Raw genomic sequence first — 17,512 nt, forward strand, 5'->3', positions numbered from 1 at the left:
GTTCCTTGCTTCACTAATGGGCTAAATCTGCAGGGTAGAAGGCAAATACTGGTTGCATCTGCCAGGATCGAGACCCAGGGGTTGCAACACTATCGATTCAGGGTCCTGTGGCACCTTTGAGACTAACAGAAGTATTGGGAGCATAAGCTTTCGGGGGTAAGAACCTCACTTCTTCAGATGCAAGTAATGGAAATCTCCAGAGGCAGGTATAAATCAGTATGGAGATATCTCTCCATCGCCTCTGGCAATTTCTCCATACTGATACCTGCCTCTGGAGATGTCTCCATACTGATTTATACCTGCCTCTGGAGATTTCCATTACTTGCATCTGAAGAAGTGAGGTTCTTACCCCCGAAAGCTTATGCTCCCAATACTTCTGTTAGTCTCAAAGGTGCCACAGGACCCTCTGTTACTTTTTACAGATTCAGACTAACAGGGCTACCCCCGTGATACTTGACACTATCGATTCAGGATGTGTTGGGGGTGCAGGGCTCTGGAAGGAGTGACCTGCGGTGCAGGGAACACATGTAAGAAGGTGACAGAGCATATGCAATTAGCAGCTTTCTCTTCGGGGGGATGGGTGGGTGTGGGGAGCTTCACAGAAAGCCTGCTGCAAAGTTTGCACTAATGGAAACACTGGGAAGCCTGTCTGCGGCCAAAGGGGATGAACGAGTTAATGCAAATCTGCGCACCGCATTCCCAGACGCGCTTTACCTAATCCCCTTCTCATTTATTATTATAGCAACCTAACGCTCCTCCCTGCAAACCCAGTCAACCGCCCCCTCCCCCTTGTTGCTGTGCTGCCGGCCGGCCGCTTGCAGAGGGAGGACCCCCGCCTCCAGCCGCGGCGGTGTGATTGGCACCCAAAAGGGGGCCAGCGGCCAGGCTCTGGAAGCTGAGCTCTCCATCTAGGGAGGGGAGGCGGGGACTCTTCTCGCCGAGGCTCAATTGCAGGGCGAGAGGGAGGGGGCTGTCGGTGACAGGCCAATTGGAGATCGGGGGGGAGTCGGGGCTGGAAGTAAAGAGTGAAGAGCTCAATGAGTAGGGAGCAAACTTTGTGTCTCTGGGCTGCGCGCTGCGTGGGCGCGGGGCAGGCAGCCGCTCTAGCCGTGCCCGGCGCGCAGGGCTGCAAGCCATCGGGGAGCTGTCCCGCAGCCGCTCCGGGGCCAGCCCCGCGCTGTGGATTACAAGCGAGCCGGAGCCCGGTGGGAAAGGGGCAAAGCTGGAGAGGGGCGCGCGGACAGCTTTGCTCTTGCTGTGAGACTGTAGGTGCCCCCCCTCTCCGACACACAGCCCCCCGCCCCTGGCATGGTGAGGGGAGCGGGGCTTCTGCGGCTGCCGGCTGCCCAGCCCGGAGCGGCGCGGCGGAGGCGGGCTGGAGCGCTGGGGATGTACAACTGAGCGAAGCCCCGGCCGAGCTGACCATGCTGAGAGGCGCCGCTCGCTGCCAGCGCCCCTTGACAGCCCCGGAGCAGCAGCGGCGGCGGCAGGAGGAGCAGGAGAGGCAGAACCGAGTCGCTGAATGAGCGTGGCCGGGGTGCCGCGGGGCAACTCACTCGGCTGGGCTCTTCCCAGCGACGGCGGGCGGCGAGGAGCCCGGCTCCGCTCTGCGGCGTGACTTGCAGGAAAGTTGCCTCGGGCTGGACTCCATCCCCCCGGGGTCTGTCACTCCGTCCCGCGAGGAGAGGAGCTGCGTCCTGCACAGCCGCTGGGCGGGCAGGCGGCCCCCGGCCAATTCACCGCAGACCCCTCCCTCTGCAGTCGAGGGGAGCAGTGGCTACTCAACACCCCTCCGCCACCCCTTGCCCTGGCCGAGCCGTGCGCTGGAGAGTGGGAGATGCGGGCAGCGCTGTGGATATGATGACACCCCCCTCTCCTCCACCTGGATGCCTTTGCTGATGGGGATTTATTTGCCTTCCTGAGACTCGCCGCGCCTTGGCGTTGCTGGACTTGCATTGATTGTGGGCTCGGTTTTTGGGGGGGGGGGGGTGGCTGGGTTTCCACACCCCACGCCTGAGCACCATGGGCCTCCTGTCAGCAGGCAGCCCCTCTCTGTCTTGGCTACCCCCCTTTGCCTTGCTTCTGCTGCTGCCTCTCCATGTCTCTGCTGAGCCCCGACAGATCTTCCAGGTGCTGGAGGAGCAGCCACCGGGCACCTGGGTGGGCACCATCGTCACCCGCCCGGGCTTCGTCTACCGCCTAAGTGAGCACCATGCCCTTTTCTCCATCAATGCCACCTCGGGGGCGCTGCACACCCGTGCCACCATTGACCGAGAGAGTCTGGCCAGTGACGTGATGGACCTGGTGGTGCTCTCCAGCCAGCCCACCTATCCTAGTGAGGTGCGTGTCCTGGTGCTGGACCTGAATGACAATGCACCTGTCTTCCCAGACCCCTCCATTGTGGTGACTTTCAAGGAGGACACGGGCAGCGGCCGCCAGCTTATTCTGGACACAGCCACTGATGCTGACAGTGGCACCAATGGTGTGGACCACAGCTCCTACCGCATTGTGTCTGGCAATGAGGAAGGGCGCTTCCAGCTCAACATCACCCTCAATCCCAGTGGGGAAGGTGCCTTCCTGCACCTGGTCTCTCGGGGTGGGCTAGACCGAGAGGCCACCCCCACCTACCAGCTGCTGGTGCAAGTGGAGGACAAGGGAGAGCCACGGCGGCATGGATATCTGCAGGTTAATGTCACTGTGCAGGATATCAACGACAACCCACCCATCTTCAGCCAAGCTCTCTACCAGGCCCGGGTGCCTGAGGATGCGCCAATTGGGGCCAGTGTCCTTCAGGTGGCAGCAGCTGATGCTGATGAAGGTACCAATGCTGACATCCACTACCATTTGGAGGGGACGGAGGGTGGTGGTGGGGAGGGGGCTGGGGGAATCCCATTTGAGGTGGATCCGGAGAGTGGGGTGATCCGTATCCGGGAGCCTCTGGACTATGAGACAAGGCGGCAATACTCACTGACAGTGCAGGCCACAGATCGGGGGGTGCCGGCGCTGAGTGGCCGAGCTGAGGCACTGATCCAACTCCTTGATGTGAATGACAATGAGCCACGGGTGAAATTCCGCTACTTCCCAGCCACCTCCCGTTTTGCATCAGTGGATGAGAATGCGGCACCTGGCACAGTGGTGGCACTGTTAACTGTGAGCGATGCTGACTCGCCTGCTGCCAACGGAAACATCTCAGTGTCAATCCTTGGAGGAAACGAGCAGCGTCATTTTGAGGTGCAGAGCAGTAAGGTGCCAAATCTCAGTCTCATCAAGGTAGCGGCGGCACTGGACCGGGAACGCATTCCTACGTACAACCTCACTGTGGCTGTGGCTGACAACTATGGGGCCCCCCCGCCACCATCTGGCTCCCCCACTTCCTCTGTACCTCCAGAAGGGGCAGTTGCTGCCCCTGTGAGCCGCTCTTCGGTGGCCAGCCTGGTGATTTTTGTGAATGACATCAATGACCACCCACCTGTCTTTGGACAGTCTGTGTATCGGGTCAATATCAGTGAGGAAGTACCACCGGGCAGCTATGTGAGGGGTCTGAGTGCCACCGATCGTGACTCTGGTCTCAATGCCAACCTCAAATACAGCATTGTCTCTGGCAATGAGCTGGGCTGGTTCTGCATCAGTGAGCATAGCGGCCTGGTCACCACCACTGGTATTGCTGGCTCCAGACCCAGTGTCCCGGGTATTGGCATGGCGTCCTCTGGTGGGCTGGACCGAGAGACAGCCTTACAGGTGGTGCTGAACATCAGTGCCCGTGACCAAGGGGTGCAGCCCAAGTTTTCCTATGCCCAGCTGGTGGTGGCCATCCTGGATGTCAATGACCAGAGACCTCTCTTCAGCCAGCCGGATGGCTACCAGGTGTCCCTGGCTGAGAATTCCCCTTCAGGAACTGAGTTGCTGGTCTTGAGTGCCACCGATGGGGATTTGGGGGACAATGGGACAGTACGCTTCTCCCTGCAGGAGGCTGAGCCATCAGTGACAGCAGTTGGTCCTTTGGTGGCCCCTCGCCGGGTCTTCCGCTTGGATCCTGTGTCAGGCAAGCTCAGTACCATCTCACAGTTGGACAGGGAAGAACAGGACCATTATTCCCTGCAGGTCCTGGCCACCGATCTGGGCTCTCCTCCTCTCTCCTCGGTAGCCCGGGTCAATGTGAGCCTGCTGGATGTGAATGATAACAGCCCTGTGTTTTACCCGGTCCAGTATTTTGCACACATCCAGGAGAATGAGCCTGCAGGCAGCTATGTTGCTACCATTTCTGCCAGTGACCCAGACCTGGGGCCCAATGGGACAATCAAGTACAGTATCTCAGCTGGAGATAACTCCAGGTTTCAGATCCATGGCCAGACAGGGGTCATCACCACAAAAATAGCCCTGGATAGGGAGGAAAAGACTGCCTACCAGCTGCAAATAGTGGCCACTGATGGTGGCAACCTCCAGTCCCAAAACCAGGCCATAGTTACTATCACTGTTTTGGACACTCAGGACAACCCCCCAGTTTTCAACCAAGGTGTGTACAGCTTTGTTGTCTTTGAAAATGTTGCCTTGGGCTATCATGTTGGCACCGTTTTTGCTTCTACAATGGATCTCAACACGAACATTACTTACCTTATTACAACAGGTGACCAAAGGGGCTTGTTTGCCATCAACAAAGTGACAGGCCAGATCACCACAGCCAGTATCATTGATCGGGAAGAGCAAGCATTTTACCAGCTAAAAGTGGTGGCTAGTGGTGGGGCAATAACTGGAGATACCATGGTCAATATAACCGTGAAAGATTTAAATGACAATTCCCCTCATTTTCTTCATGCAGTGGAAAGTGTTAATGTGGTTGAGAACTGGAAAGCTGGGCACACCATATTCCAAGCCAAAGCTGTTGACCCTGATGAAGATGTCAATGGCATGGTCATTTACAGCCTTAAGCAGAATCCTAAGGGCCTGTTTACTATCAATGAACAAAACGGTGCCATAAGTTTAGTAGGGCCACTTGACATAAATGCTGGATCTTACCAGGTGGAAATTTTGGCCTCAGATATGGGAGTTCCACAGCGTTCTTCTAGTTTCATTCTAACTGTATCCGTCCATGATGTAAATGATAACCCACCAGTATTTGACCAACTTTCCTATGAAGTCACTATTTCAGAGTCCGAGCCTGTGAATTCCAGATTCTTTAAAGTACAAGCTTCTGACAAGGATTCAGGAGCAAACGGAGAAATAGCTTATAGTATAATTGAAGGAAATTCCGGGGATGCCTTTGGCATATTCCCAGATGGCCAGCTGTATATAAAGAGTGAATTGGACCGTGAACTTCAAGAAAGATATATTCTCCTGGTTGTTGCTTCTGATAGAGCAGTGGAACCACTTAGTGCTACTGTGAATGTTACAATAATTTTAGAGGATGTAAATGATAATAGACCATTGTTTAACAGTACCAATTATGTATTTTATTTTGAAGAGGAACAGAATGGTGGATCATCTGTAGGTAAAATAAGTGCTGTAGATAAAGACTTTGGACAAAATGGTGAAGTCAGGTATTCATTTGAAAATATGCAGCCAGATTTTGAATTGAACACAATAACTGGGGAAATAACAAGTACTCATCAGTTTGACAGGGAAACTCTTATGAGGCAACGGGGAGCAGCAGTATTTAGTCTTACAGTAATAGCAACAGATCAAGGGTTGCCAAAACCTTTAAAGGATCAGGCAACTGTTCAAATTTACATGAAGGATATCAATGATAATACACCCAAATTTTTAAAAGATCTCTATCAAGCTACGATATCAGAATTAGCAGCAAACATAACACAAGTTTTAAGAGTTTCTGCCTCAGATGTTGATGAAGGTAGTAATGGATTGATTCACTATTCTGTAATTAAAGGAAATGAAGAAAACCAGTTTACAATTGACAGTGGCACTGGTCAAGTAACATTAATAGGTAAACTGGACCATGAAGCTACTGCATCTTACTCACTTATTATCCAAGCAGTAGATTCTGGGACAGTTTCCCTAAGCTCAACTTGCACATTAAGCATTGATGTACTGGATGAAAATGACAACAGTCCTTCCTTCCCTAAATCTACTTTGCTTGTAGATGTCTTAGAAAATATGAGACTAGGTGAACTTGTATCTTCTGTCACTGCCACTGATTCTGATTCAGGTGACAATGCTGACCTTCATTACAGTATTACAGGGACAAATAACCATGGAACCTTTAGCATCAGTCCCAACACTGGCAGTATTTTTCTTGCAAAAAAATTGGACTTTGAAACACAATCTTTGTATAAACTAAACATAACAGCAAAAGACCAAGGAAGGCCACCTCGGTCATCTACAATGTCAGTGGTAATACATGTTAGGGATTTTAATGACAACCCTCCTAATTTTCCTCCTGGGGATGTTTTTAAATCTATTGTTGAGAACATTCCTGTTGGTAGTTCTGTGATTTCTGTGGCTGCTCATGATCCGGATGCAGATATTAATGGGCAGTTAACATATGCAATCATTCAACAGATGCCAAGAGGCAACCATTTTAGTATAGATGAAGTCAGAGGGACAATATTTACTAATGCTGAAATAGATCGTGAATTTGCTAATCTCTTTGAATTAACAGTGAAAGCCACTGATCAAGCTGTCCCTGTAGAATCCAGACGATTTGCATTGAAGAATGTAACCATTTTAGTAACAGATCAAAATGATAATGTTCCTACATTTATATCACAAAACGCTCTTGCTGCAGACCCATCAGTTGTGATTGGTTCAGTCCTAACTACAATTGTTGCAGCTGATCCTGATGAAGGAGCAAATGGGGAAGTTGAGTATGAAATAATCAATGGGGACACTGAAACCTTTATTGTGGATCGTTACAGTGGAGATCTAAGAGTGGCGGCAGCTTTGGTGCCTTCTCAGCTCATATACAACCTCATAGTTTCAGCCACAGATCTTGGCCCTGAAAGGAGGAAATCAACCACTGAAATGACTGTCATTCTGCAAGGGCTTGATGGACCAGTGTTTACTCAGCCAAAATATATAACTATTTTAAAAGAAGGAGAGCCAATTGGGACTAATGTAATATCCATAGAAGCAGCTAGTCCAAGGGGTTCTGAAGCCCTGGTGGAGTATTACATAGTTTCAGTGCGCTGTGAAGACAAAAGTTTTGGACGTCTCTTTACCATTGGGCGCCATACTGGTGTAATCCAGACTGCTGCCATTTTGGACAGGGAGCAAGGAGTACGTTTGTACCTGGTGGACGTTTATGCCATTGAAAAATCAGCTGTTTTGCCTCGAACACAGCGAGCAGAGGTAAAATATTTTATTCAATGAATATTTGCACCTTTTATATTCTAAATAAATTGCTTTTTGTTATATCAGCTGACCATTTTGATTTTACAGATGTGGGTGATCAAAGTAAGTGAAAACTCCAATATCATTCTTGAGATCTGTTGGTTCATTAGAGAAACATAAGCTTTAAACCTGTAACAAACTACTGTCTATGAAGCTGAGGATGTCCATGCATAGAACAGCATTATTAATATTTCTTCAGTGGCAATAGTTTTTTTTCCCCTGGTATTTTTGATAGTTATGGGTACAGTGCTGCTGTTCTGCCTTCTTAACCTAGGGTACTGGCCAAATAACTTTTGGATGCTAAATATCTCAGTCTTAAGGAAAAGGCTTTTCTGGGTCTTTTATACATTGTCATTCTAGCCATAATCCGCCACTTCCCTCCCCCCGCCTCCCCCCCTTTTTTTTTTGGTAAGCCTTTCTACTTCTAGCTGAGTTGCTTTCTCTAGAATCATCACATCAATATTGGTCTGAGAATTGGACAGTAGTGATTGAGTGATTGCTGTCTGAATATCTCAGACCTAGTCCTGGACTGGACAAAATTGATCCCCACTTCCTCATGCCTAGTTCATTCCCTTAAATGGATCTCCTACTATTATATCTCAAAGTTACTGCTGTTCCTCTGAAGCTAACTGTAGTAAAGATTGTGAAAAAAATCTTGCTGATGCCCTCAGGTTGCTATGAAGTGTAAAAATTATAACATTTTATCAGAATGCCACTTTAAATGATTCACTGGAGAGTGTTAAAGAGTTCTCTCCATGATTAGCTTGAATATTAAAGCATGGGGAAATAGGCCCCAGGAAATTACTTATGAAGCAAGAATATTTTAATTGCCATTTTCCTAAGGGCTGTATTTGACTGTAGACTCTGTCACACAGCTGGAAGCATATACTGTGGTATTGTCTTTTAGGTAGAGACTTAAATGTGGGGCTTGCTTTTATCTTTACTTATGCCATAGGCCTTCCTCCCCTTTTTTTTTTTTTTGCTATGAGTCATTTAATTTTCATTCATTGGAAGTTTGGAATCTGCACTGTTTTGTAGGTCGACCAGCAGGTGATGCCGGAAGTGCACAGTGGTTCAACCATTTCCCTCATATTTAAGCACATTACCTCAGTGTTGTTCAGCCTTTCACATCCAGGAGTTGTCCCAATCCATATTTCCCCTATAGAAGTACATTTTACTGTTTCTAAATCATCAAGAATGCTATGCTTTTTTCAAGAGCTATGCTGAATGTAGTATCTGGTATTGTGTTGTTTGACACATGCAGTTTTTTGTTTCACTTATTATTGCTTTTTGTTTTACTTTGATGTTTGGTATGATACTTCAAAGAGTGCAGGATTGGGTTTCTATATAGGTAATTGTTTATTTTGGGCCAGAAATTAAGAGTTTTAAAGTCAAAAGAAATTTGTCAATATGTGTAAGGCATCTTATTTTGTTGTTTGCATACACTGTACAATGTTTTATAGTATATTAGGAAGAGCAATAATGAATTTGAGCATAGAAATATATAGAAATGGAGGATATTGATTTAAATAAGTGGTTCTCAAACTTTTGTGCTGGTGATCCCTTTCACATAACAAGCCTCTTAGTGCGACCCCCCCATTATAAATTGAAAACACCTTTTTATATGTTTAACACCATTATAAATGCTGGATGCAAAGCAGGGTTTGGGGTGGAGGCTGACAGCTTGTGACCCCCCTTGCAATAACCTCATGACCCCTTGAGGGGTCCCGACCCCCAGTTTGAGAAGCCCTGATTTAAATTATGCATGTTACTGATATTACAAGATTCCTATTATTGCTCTTTGTAGACTATGCAAGTAAATTATGAACATTAATATAAAGAAGGCAAAAAAAGCACAAGAGGAATAAGTATGTGTATAAGATTTTTCCATGGTGGTTTGTTGTATTAAGGGTTAACAGTTTTCCTCAGTGGGGAATTTGGGCCCACTCCTGCAAACACTTATTTCAAATAAAACTTTTGCAATCTTGAGACTACTTGCATAAGCAGGGAATGCTCGGGTGAGTAAGGGCTTGCAGGACCCTGTGGTTGCAATAGGTTCACACTTTGTAAAAGTGCTTAATAAGAGCATATGGTGAGCATGAAGAAAGCAAGCATTGAAATCTTAAACCAACTTTAAATTGTTGAACACAAGCCACTCCTAAAATGAAAAGCAAATGTGTTTCTGTGCAAGAATATTGAAAGCAGTGGTTGGGAGCTAGGATTTCATATTATTATTGGTTGCATCTTTATAACTTCTGAAATGCTTTCTCCCCCCAAAACAAACATAATTAGTTCACTGTGCTTCCTTAGAAATACATTATAAATTATCATCAGTTATCAACTTCAAAAAAAACCCTTAATCAGTTGCAGTCTCTGTCCTTACCCTCGTTATGGTATTTACTGATTTATCTTTCACTGGAAAGACTTTGCTTACCCCATGTTTGAACAAGAACCACTGAAACTGACATTTTAAGGGCAAGCCAGTTGTCAGAGGGTGCTGAATAAGCGCAATGCAATCAATGTCCTTATTCTTTGACTGATATTTTGTTTTGCAAAAGCAGTGGTTTGACTCCTGACTCCTAAATTTACAGATTTAAATTTCAGAATTTGCTGCCCACTCTTCCTTTTTTAAGAAAATGCCACTGCATAACTACAAATAGACGCTACCAGTAATCCTTAAAATTCCAAGCTGAAAAGTGCTAATTTTAAAATATGCCTTCTTGCATCAAGTCCACAGGTTATAACCTTTAACTTTTTGGTTCGAATTCTAATTTTTTTAATGTGGTGATTTTAATAGTAATTTTACCAAAACCTAGATTAGGGAAAAGGAATGCAAAATCATAGAAATGTAGGTCTGGAAGGGACGGTCATCAGGTTCAGTCTCCTGCACTTAGACAGGACCAAATAAACCTAGACCATCCATGTCAGGTGTTTGTTCAATCTGTTCTTAAAAACCTCCAGTGATGGGGATTCCACAGCTTCCCTTGGAAGCTACCCTTATAGTTAGAAAGTTTTTCCTAATATATAACCTAAATCTTCCTTGTTGCAGATTAAGCCCATTACTTCCCGGCCTATCTTCAGTGACATGGAGGACAAGTGTTCCCTGTCCTCTTTATAATAACCCTTAACATATTGGATGACCATGATCAGGTCCCTCAGTCTTTTCTCAAGATTCAACATGCCCAGTTTTTTACCTTTCTGCATAGGTCAGACTTTCTAAACCTTTAATTATTTTTGTTGCTCTTTTCTGGACTTTCTTCAATTTGTCCACATTTTCCAGAAGTGTGGCACCCCGAGTGGACACAGTACTCTAGCTGAGCCCTCTCCAGTGCTAATTACCTCCTGTGTCTTGCATACAACACCCCTGTTAATGCAGCTCAGAATATTAGCCTTTTTTGAAACTGTATCACATAGGTGAATCCTATTCAGTTTGTGATCCACTATAATGCCTAGACCTTTTTCAGAAGTACTTACCACCTGGACAGTTATTCCCCACCTAGACAATTGTGCATTTGATTTTTTCTTTCCTAAGTGAAGTACTTTGCACTTATCTTTATTGAATTATCTTGTGTACATGTACATGCAATTCTGCCACATGCAATATTGTGATATTTAAAATTTTTATTTGTAATGTTTTCACCTACCAAATTTTATTAATGTGATTGGTAAAATGAGGATTTAAAGAGCCTCTTTGGTAGATATTGCTGGAGATACAATTTTACATTTTCTTAGTGTTCAACCAGAGACATCTATACAGTTATTACTATAATTAGAGGCTAATAGGTCAAGTACTCTGTTTTCTAAAGCTATGCTTAGTTAATGAGATGTTAGTACTAGTAGAATAAATAGACCAGAAGAATGTCTGCTTGGTTCTCCTGTATAGCCTGGCATGCTTACAGCAGCACTGTGGCCAGACATCATCTTAAATGCTGTGTAGCACATAAGTGATTCAGAGAGCACTCAGTGTTACATTTGTTAGCTCAGAATGGTGAAGAGGACAGTAATAGAACATGAGAAATAAGAATGGGTTATTTAATGCTTTTTCCAACTGAGGCTTGAAGAGGCATGGAGGTATGTGATAGATGGCTAGTATGGTGTCAGGGGATATTTTCAGGCTTGGAAATGTTTACCAGACATTTTCTAGCAAGTTACCTATATAAAAGACTAGCATGTGTAAGTGAGAGATGGGGGGGGGGGGGGGGGGAGGGGGAGAGAGAGAGAGAGAGAGACCAGTGAAGTCCAGGGGCAGTTCCTCCATCAGAAACCTAACCTGTGCACCTCCATCTGTTGGGAAGTGGCATGATGCTTGAATTTGTACCAGGATTCAGTCCCTGGACTCTACTTATGCCTTTTGTATATGTCTGATAAATTTGAATTACCAACATTGGATTGGGTGAGTCAGAGGGAAAATCATTTTCCATCCTTCACATCCATCCCCATAGGAATTTTCATACTCGATTAGACCTTTGGTCCATGAACTACATATCTGCCAGTGGTGCATACCAGATATTTCCAAGGAGTGTATCAAACCGGCATAGTTTACAATGATGTAATAACATGTTTATGCAGAGTTTCTTATAAACGTCAGTCAGTTTATGTCTTGAAGAAATGGGATTTATATTGCATATACACATTAAGTAATGCTAATCCCAAATAATCCAAAATAATTAGTCAAGCCCCAAAATCATGAGATTAGTTTAAAAATCATGCAATTAAAATATATATATATATGTGGCGATCCTTTATTTGCTGTCTGGTTTTTGATCCTTTAGGGTTCTCATTGTCTTTCTTTTCTCCCCTACTATAATGATTAGAAACTTACTGTTTTTTAAAAATGAAACATGAGATTCTCATGTACCCACAGAACTTTAGGAACTGAGGCTTTATGGGAAGCACTAATTATTGCGAAATTTGTGATCAAATACCAAGAGTTAGCAATATTAAATGTTTAACTCAGCTAGTGTAATTCTGGATATTCTTATTATCCAGTTGAATGTCTGATCCTTTTTTAAATCCTGCTAAACTCTTTAACACAATAATACCCGTGGCAAAGAGTTCCACAGAATACTTACAAGTTGTTTAAAAACTATCTCTTTCCTTTTATAAGTTACAAATTTGTTCTCTTATAATTTAATTAGGTCCCACTATTCTTGTGTTATGAGAAAGCATAAAACAAGCCCCTTAATTTGGTCTTTTCTATACCATTTGTTATTTTGTATACATCTCTCATGTTCCTCTTAAGATTAAATTTTGCAGAAATTGATTTTTTAGCTCATTCCCTCCCAGTTCCCTCTCTACATTTCTTATTAATCTCTGTCAACAGATGTTTGAACTTTTTAACCCGATGACTACATTTTTAATAAGTATGATATGCATAATTAATACTTTGTGAAATGGCTCCAAAACACACTAGATTTCACATTTAAAAAAAAAAACCTCCTCCTTTTCCCATTCCATAAATGGGTTACAAATGTATGTTGTGTTGTAACTGAGGTAGTAGTATGCCTGGGACCACTGGTCACCCTCAGTCTTTGGGTATCCAGGAAACAGTTAATACAAATATAAGAGCAAAACCCAGCTGAATATTTTTACCCTAGTAATAAACAAAGAAGGTTGCAGGTTCCTTTTATAGCAGGGGTGGCCAACCTGTGGCTCCAGAGCCACATGCGGCTCTTCATAGTTAATATGCGGCTCCTTGCATAGGCACTGACTCCGGGCCTGGAGCTATAGATGTTAACTTTCCAATGTGCTGGGGAGTGCTCAGTGCTCAACCTCCTGCTCTGCCCCAGGTCCTGCTCCCACTCCACCCCTTCCCCTGAGCCTGCCATGCCCTCGCTCTTCCCCCCTCCCCACCAGAGCCTCCTGCACACCGCATAACAGCTGATCGCGGCGGGTGTGAGGCTTGGGGAGGGAGTGGGAGGCACTGATTGGTGGGGCTGCTGGCGGGCAGGAGGCGCTGCAGTTTGGAGTGGGGGGAGCTGATGGGGGACTGCTGACATATTAGTGTGGCTCTTTAGCAATGGTACATTGGTAAATTCTGGCTCCTTCTCAGGCTCAGGATGGCCAACCCGCCAGAACCAGCCAGGATCTATGGTTTGGAAATTTAACCCTTAAATGCATAACTTCTTGGGAAGAAGCAGTGGGTTCCTTAGTCCACTTCTGGTGGCTTGACCCTCTGTCTGACCACCAGTCGAATTGGGTAATTTCTCCTTTGGAGAGTATCTGGGCTGGGGAATGTCATGGCTTAGAGAGTGCCCTCTTGTTGCCCTGAAAATGTAGGTTGGTGGGTACTGAATTAGGAGGTGGTACATGGAATCTTCTTTCTGTTAATTAAAATAGATAATAAAAATCTCTAAAATTGTTCCAGGGAAAAAAGTGTGTTTCATTAATTTTTAAATTATGAGGTTTAGCATTGGTTTAGGTGAAGAGGAAAACATTGAGAGAAAGTTGTAATAATAATTAATATATATAGTGCTTTTTTTAAATCAGTGGATCTGAAGGTACATTTACAAACGAGGTCTATATCACTTTCCAGATTTCATAGATTGGGAAAATGAGGGACAGAGCAATGAAGGGAATTGCCCAAGGTTAGCCAGCAGGCTAGTGTCAGAGCTGATAATAGTAAAAGGTCTCCTGAATCTTGGTCCAGTGCTCAATCTACTAGGTAACACTGTCTCCCCTAAATCCAGGTTCAGAGATTGATTTGTTCCTGCCATATTCAAAGAAAAATCCACTTACAAGAAGAAAACACTCTGTCCACCCCCCAGTCAAAGTTTAGAAAACACAGTGGTGTTGAAATAGTGCAGATCTGGAGAACAGTGAAAATCTGGACACTATAAACTGGAACCTGCTCCTACTGAAGACAATAACAAAACTCCCCTTGACTTCAGTGGGAGCTGGCTAAAACCATAACTCCATAACCTAACTATTATAATGTGTACAGTGATTTGAATATGTAAAATACCATGTAAGTGCTAACTATTATTATAAACGTAATACTCTAACTTCAGACCGAATTCCTGACTTCAGTGCTGTTGCCTAGACTGTTACACATTTAATATCCTCTTGCCTGAGAAATGGGAAGTTGTGGGTTGGTATGGTAATGTATTTAAGAAGCTGCTTTTGCAACAAAGTGTTTAATATGCAGCACTGGAGAGTTTTACATTAAGGTAAGTTAGAAAATCTAAACCAGGAATATTTTAGATGAATATTATGTGGCATAAATCATATTTACTTTTGTAAGAACAATGGAGTATTCCTTGTATTCATACTATTTATAGATTTTTATTCTTTAGTGATCCATAGCATACTAATTGTAGCCTGACAAAGGAAATCACTTATGACATACTGAGTAAACAGAGTAAATGTGACCTCTTGTCAAGGTTCTAAAGCCAAAGCCAAATTGCCTTTGGTTTTGGTATTCTGGATTCTACTGGGATAGTTTGTTGATTGTTTTATATATTACTGTAGTTTGCACTGATCTGGAAATTAAATTACCGGTAAGTGCATTTCTTGATGTAAAGTGGGAGATGAACATGCCTTATACTTTATTCCAAACCAATTTGTGTCCAGTTATAAATTCAGAAATGTTCTTTTTTAACTCCTGTTTCTTTTATTTAAATCCTTTTTGTAGTAAAATTTGACATCTTTCTGTTATTTGTGCTGTGTAATGTATGCTGTGCAACTTCTAACAATGTTATAGTTATGTGGCATTATTATTAGCTTAAAAATCCTAGGTTAAAATGCATTATCTTGGTAATATAAAATATATTCTCTCTCTTATTTCTTCATGGTGATAATGTTGCATTATGAATTTAGGAATAATGTCACATAACTAGACCATCATTTTAATTAGGGTTACCATATTCAACATTTAAAAAAGAGGACACTCCACGGGGCCCCGGTCCCGCCCCCGGCCCTGCCCCAACTCCACCCCTGGCCCCGCCCCAACCCCGCCCCTTCTCCAATCCCTTCCCCAAAGTCCCTGCCCCAACTCTGCCCCCTCCTCTGAGCACCCCGCATTCCCCCTCCTCCCTCCCGCTCTGACCTTGGTTGGGGGTTGCTAAGTGCTTCCCTGCTCCCCACTCGCCCTGCAGTCCCTGCACCCCCCCGCCCCTGCAGCCTCTGTGACCCCTGCTCCCCACTCGCCCTGCAGTCCCTGCACCCCCCCGCCTGCCCTGCACCCCCTACCCCTGCAGCCTCTGTGCCCCTGCCTGCCCTGCTCCTCCTCGCCCTGCAGCCTCTGCGCCCCCCGCCTGCCCTGCCCCTGCAGCCTCTATGCCCCTGCCTGCCCTGCTCCTCCTTGCCCTGCAGCCTCTGCACCCCCATCCCTGCAGCCTCTGTGCCCCCTGCTCCCCACTCACCCTGCACCCCTCCACCCCTGCAGCCTCTGTGCCCCCTGCTCCCCACTCACCCTGCAGCCTCTATGCCCCTGCCTGCCCTGCCCCTACACCCCCCTGCCGCCTCTATGCCCCTGCCTGCCCTGATCCTCCTCACCCTGCAGCCTCTGCTCCCCCACTCACCGGGCAGAGGGAGAGCTGCAGGCTCCACGTGGACTCAAACACTGTTCTGTGCTTCTCTGCGGGGGAGGAGGGAGCGGGGAGGGGGAGGGACTCTGGCTGCTAGAGGCCCCAGTGGCTGCGAGAGGCTTTCAATCAGGTCCCGCCATCCAATCAGCCGAGCCGTACTCTGCATGAGGGGAAGGGGGAAATCCCGGACATTTCTACTTGATTAGAAATCCCCCCCGGACGGCCATTTAACGCTGAAAAAGCCGGACATGTCCGGGGAAATCCGGACGGATGGTAACCTTAATTTTAATTGGCCTAATCCTGCCAGATTCAGAGTGTCTCATACAAAGTTCTGAAAAACTCTCAAATCCTATTGACTTCAATAGTCCGTACCTTTGCCATGTAAAATGTTACACCTAACCTATGGGAATGTGGGTTTCTTTAAAAAAGGTTCTTTGAATTCAGCATTTCGTGAAATAGTCAGTGGTTATCCATTGATTACAGTTACAGTACTTACCAATTTTTATGTAAGTGTCTTTGGCCTCCTAAACCATTCTTCATTGTCTTTGGACATTTCCTGTGCATTTGTTGGACTACACTCCAATGGGAGAGGACTCCTTTGTCTATACCCTTTTGATTGAGAATCCAGAGGACACTAGAATGCAGAAAGTTGAAGGTTGTCTTGCCTCCCTGGAACAGTTTGCATTACATTTTGAAACAACAGTTTAATTGCCGGTCTACACAGTTTTTGCACTGATATAAGTAAATCTGTAGAAAAAAAACATTTTAGTTAAATCAGTGCAACCCCGTAGTGTGGACAAAGTTACGCTGATATAGCTTGTTTCAAATGTGTCTAGACTAGAGGGTTGCATTGCTTGTAACTAAATTGGTTTTTCTTACCAATTTAATTATATCAATGCAAAAACTGTGTGAAGACAAGCCCTAAGCCTCGGGTATAGAAATGAAATGTATAAAGAATGGAGAGAAAATAAAAGGAAAACAAAACAGAGTTTGCCTAATATATTTAGTCTGATAGTTGGCAAAAGTGATGCCAGATTGCTGTGGTACATCTTATGATTGATTTCAGTAAAATTACAGCCTTACTTTTGCCAAGAATAAAACTAGATCTGTGACAGGCAGTGTTTATTTATTTTAGTCTGATTTTTCTCACAATTCGTAATAGATATTGCCTTAATTAGACCATTTGAGTCTGGGACTGTCACCTATGTATTGTTTTTTATAGTGATCAATTTTTGTTTATTTCCCGCTGTAGCAAATACCAAAAGGACAAATAGTAACAACTGAAAAACTAAAAACCATAGTTATGCTCTAAAAATACATACATTAATAATAGTAATGCAAAAGAATTCCAAAGGAGGTTTTTAAGGAAGCACTAATTTCTGTACTGCCAGCTATGCAAAAAGAAAAAAATAGAGCCTTAGTGTTTAATATCTATGTAAAAATTGTTGTGCAGACTACAGGCACATGAATGCAATTTTGATCATTTAAATCTCAGTTCATGGATATGATATGGCAACCATGAATATTTTATATATGGGTTGCAGTATGTTTAACACAGCAATCTAGACATTATCCAGATATGTAGACATAAAGGCATTCTGATGACATCTGGTAAAAGCAGTCAGCAAAATCAAAAGTTT

The 17,512-nt window shown here is 44.8% G+C and overlaps 1 protein-coding gene across 1 annotated transcript in view; it reads left to right on the forward strand.

Annotated features, from left to right (window-relative positions):
- The first annotated feature begins 1,882 nt into the window (after nt 1-1,882).
- The window catches only part of FAT4 (FAT atypical cadherin 4), a 244,774-nt gene continuing 229,144 nt past the window's right edge, over nt 1,883-17,512 (forward strand). The window contains exon 1 of the mRNA XM_005309369.4: nt 1,883-7,302. Coding sequence (XP_005309426.2) covers nt 2,023-7,302 — 5,280 coding nt within the window. The 5' untranslated portion in view covers nt 1,883-2,022. The remainder of the gene's footprint in view (nt 7,303-17,512) is intronic.

Source organism: Chrysemys picta, chromosome 5, assembly GCF_011386835.1.
Source record: "Chrysemys picta bellii isolate R12L10 chromosome 5, ASM1138683v2, whole genome shotgun sequence".
Taxonomy (NCBI): Eukaryota; Metazoa; Chordata; order Testudines; family Emydidae; genus Chrysemys; species Chrysemys picta.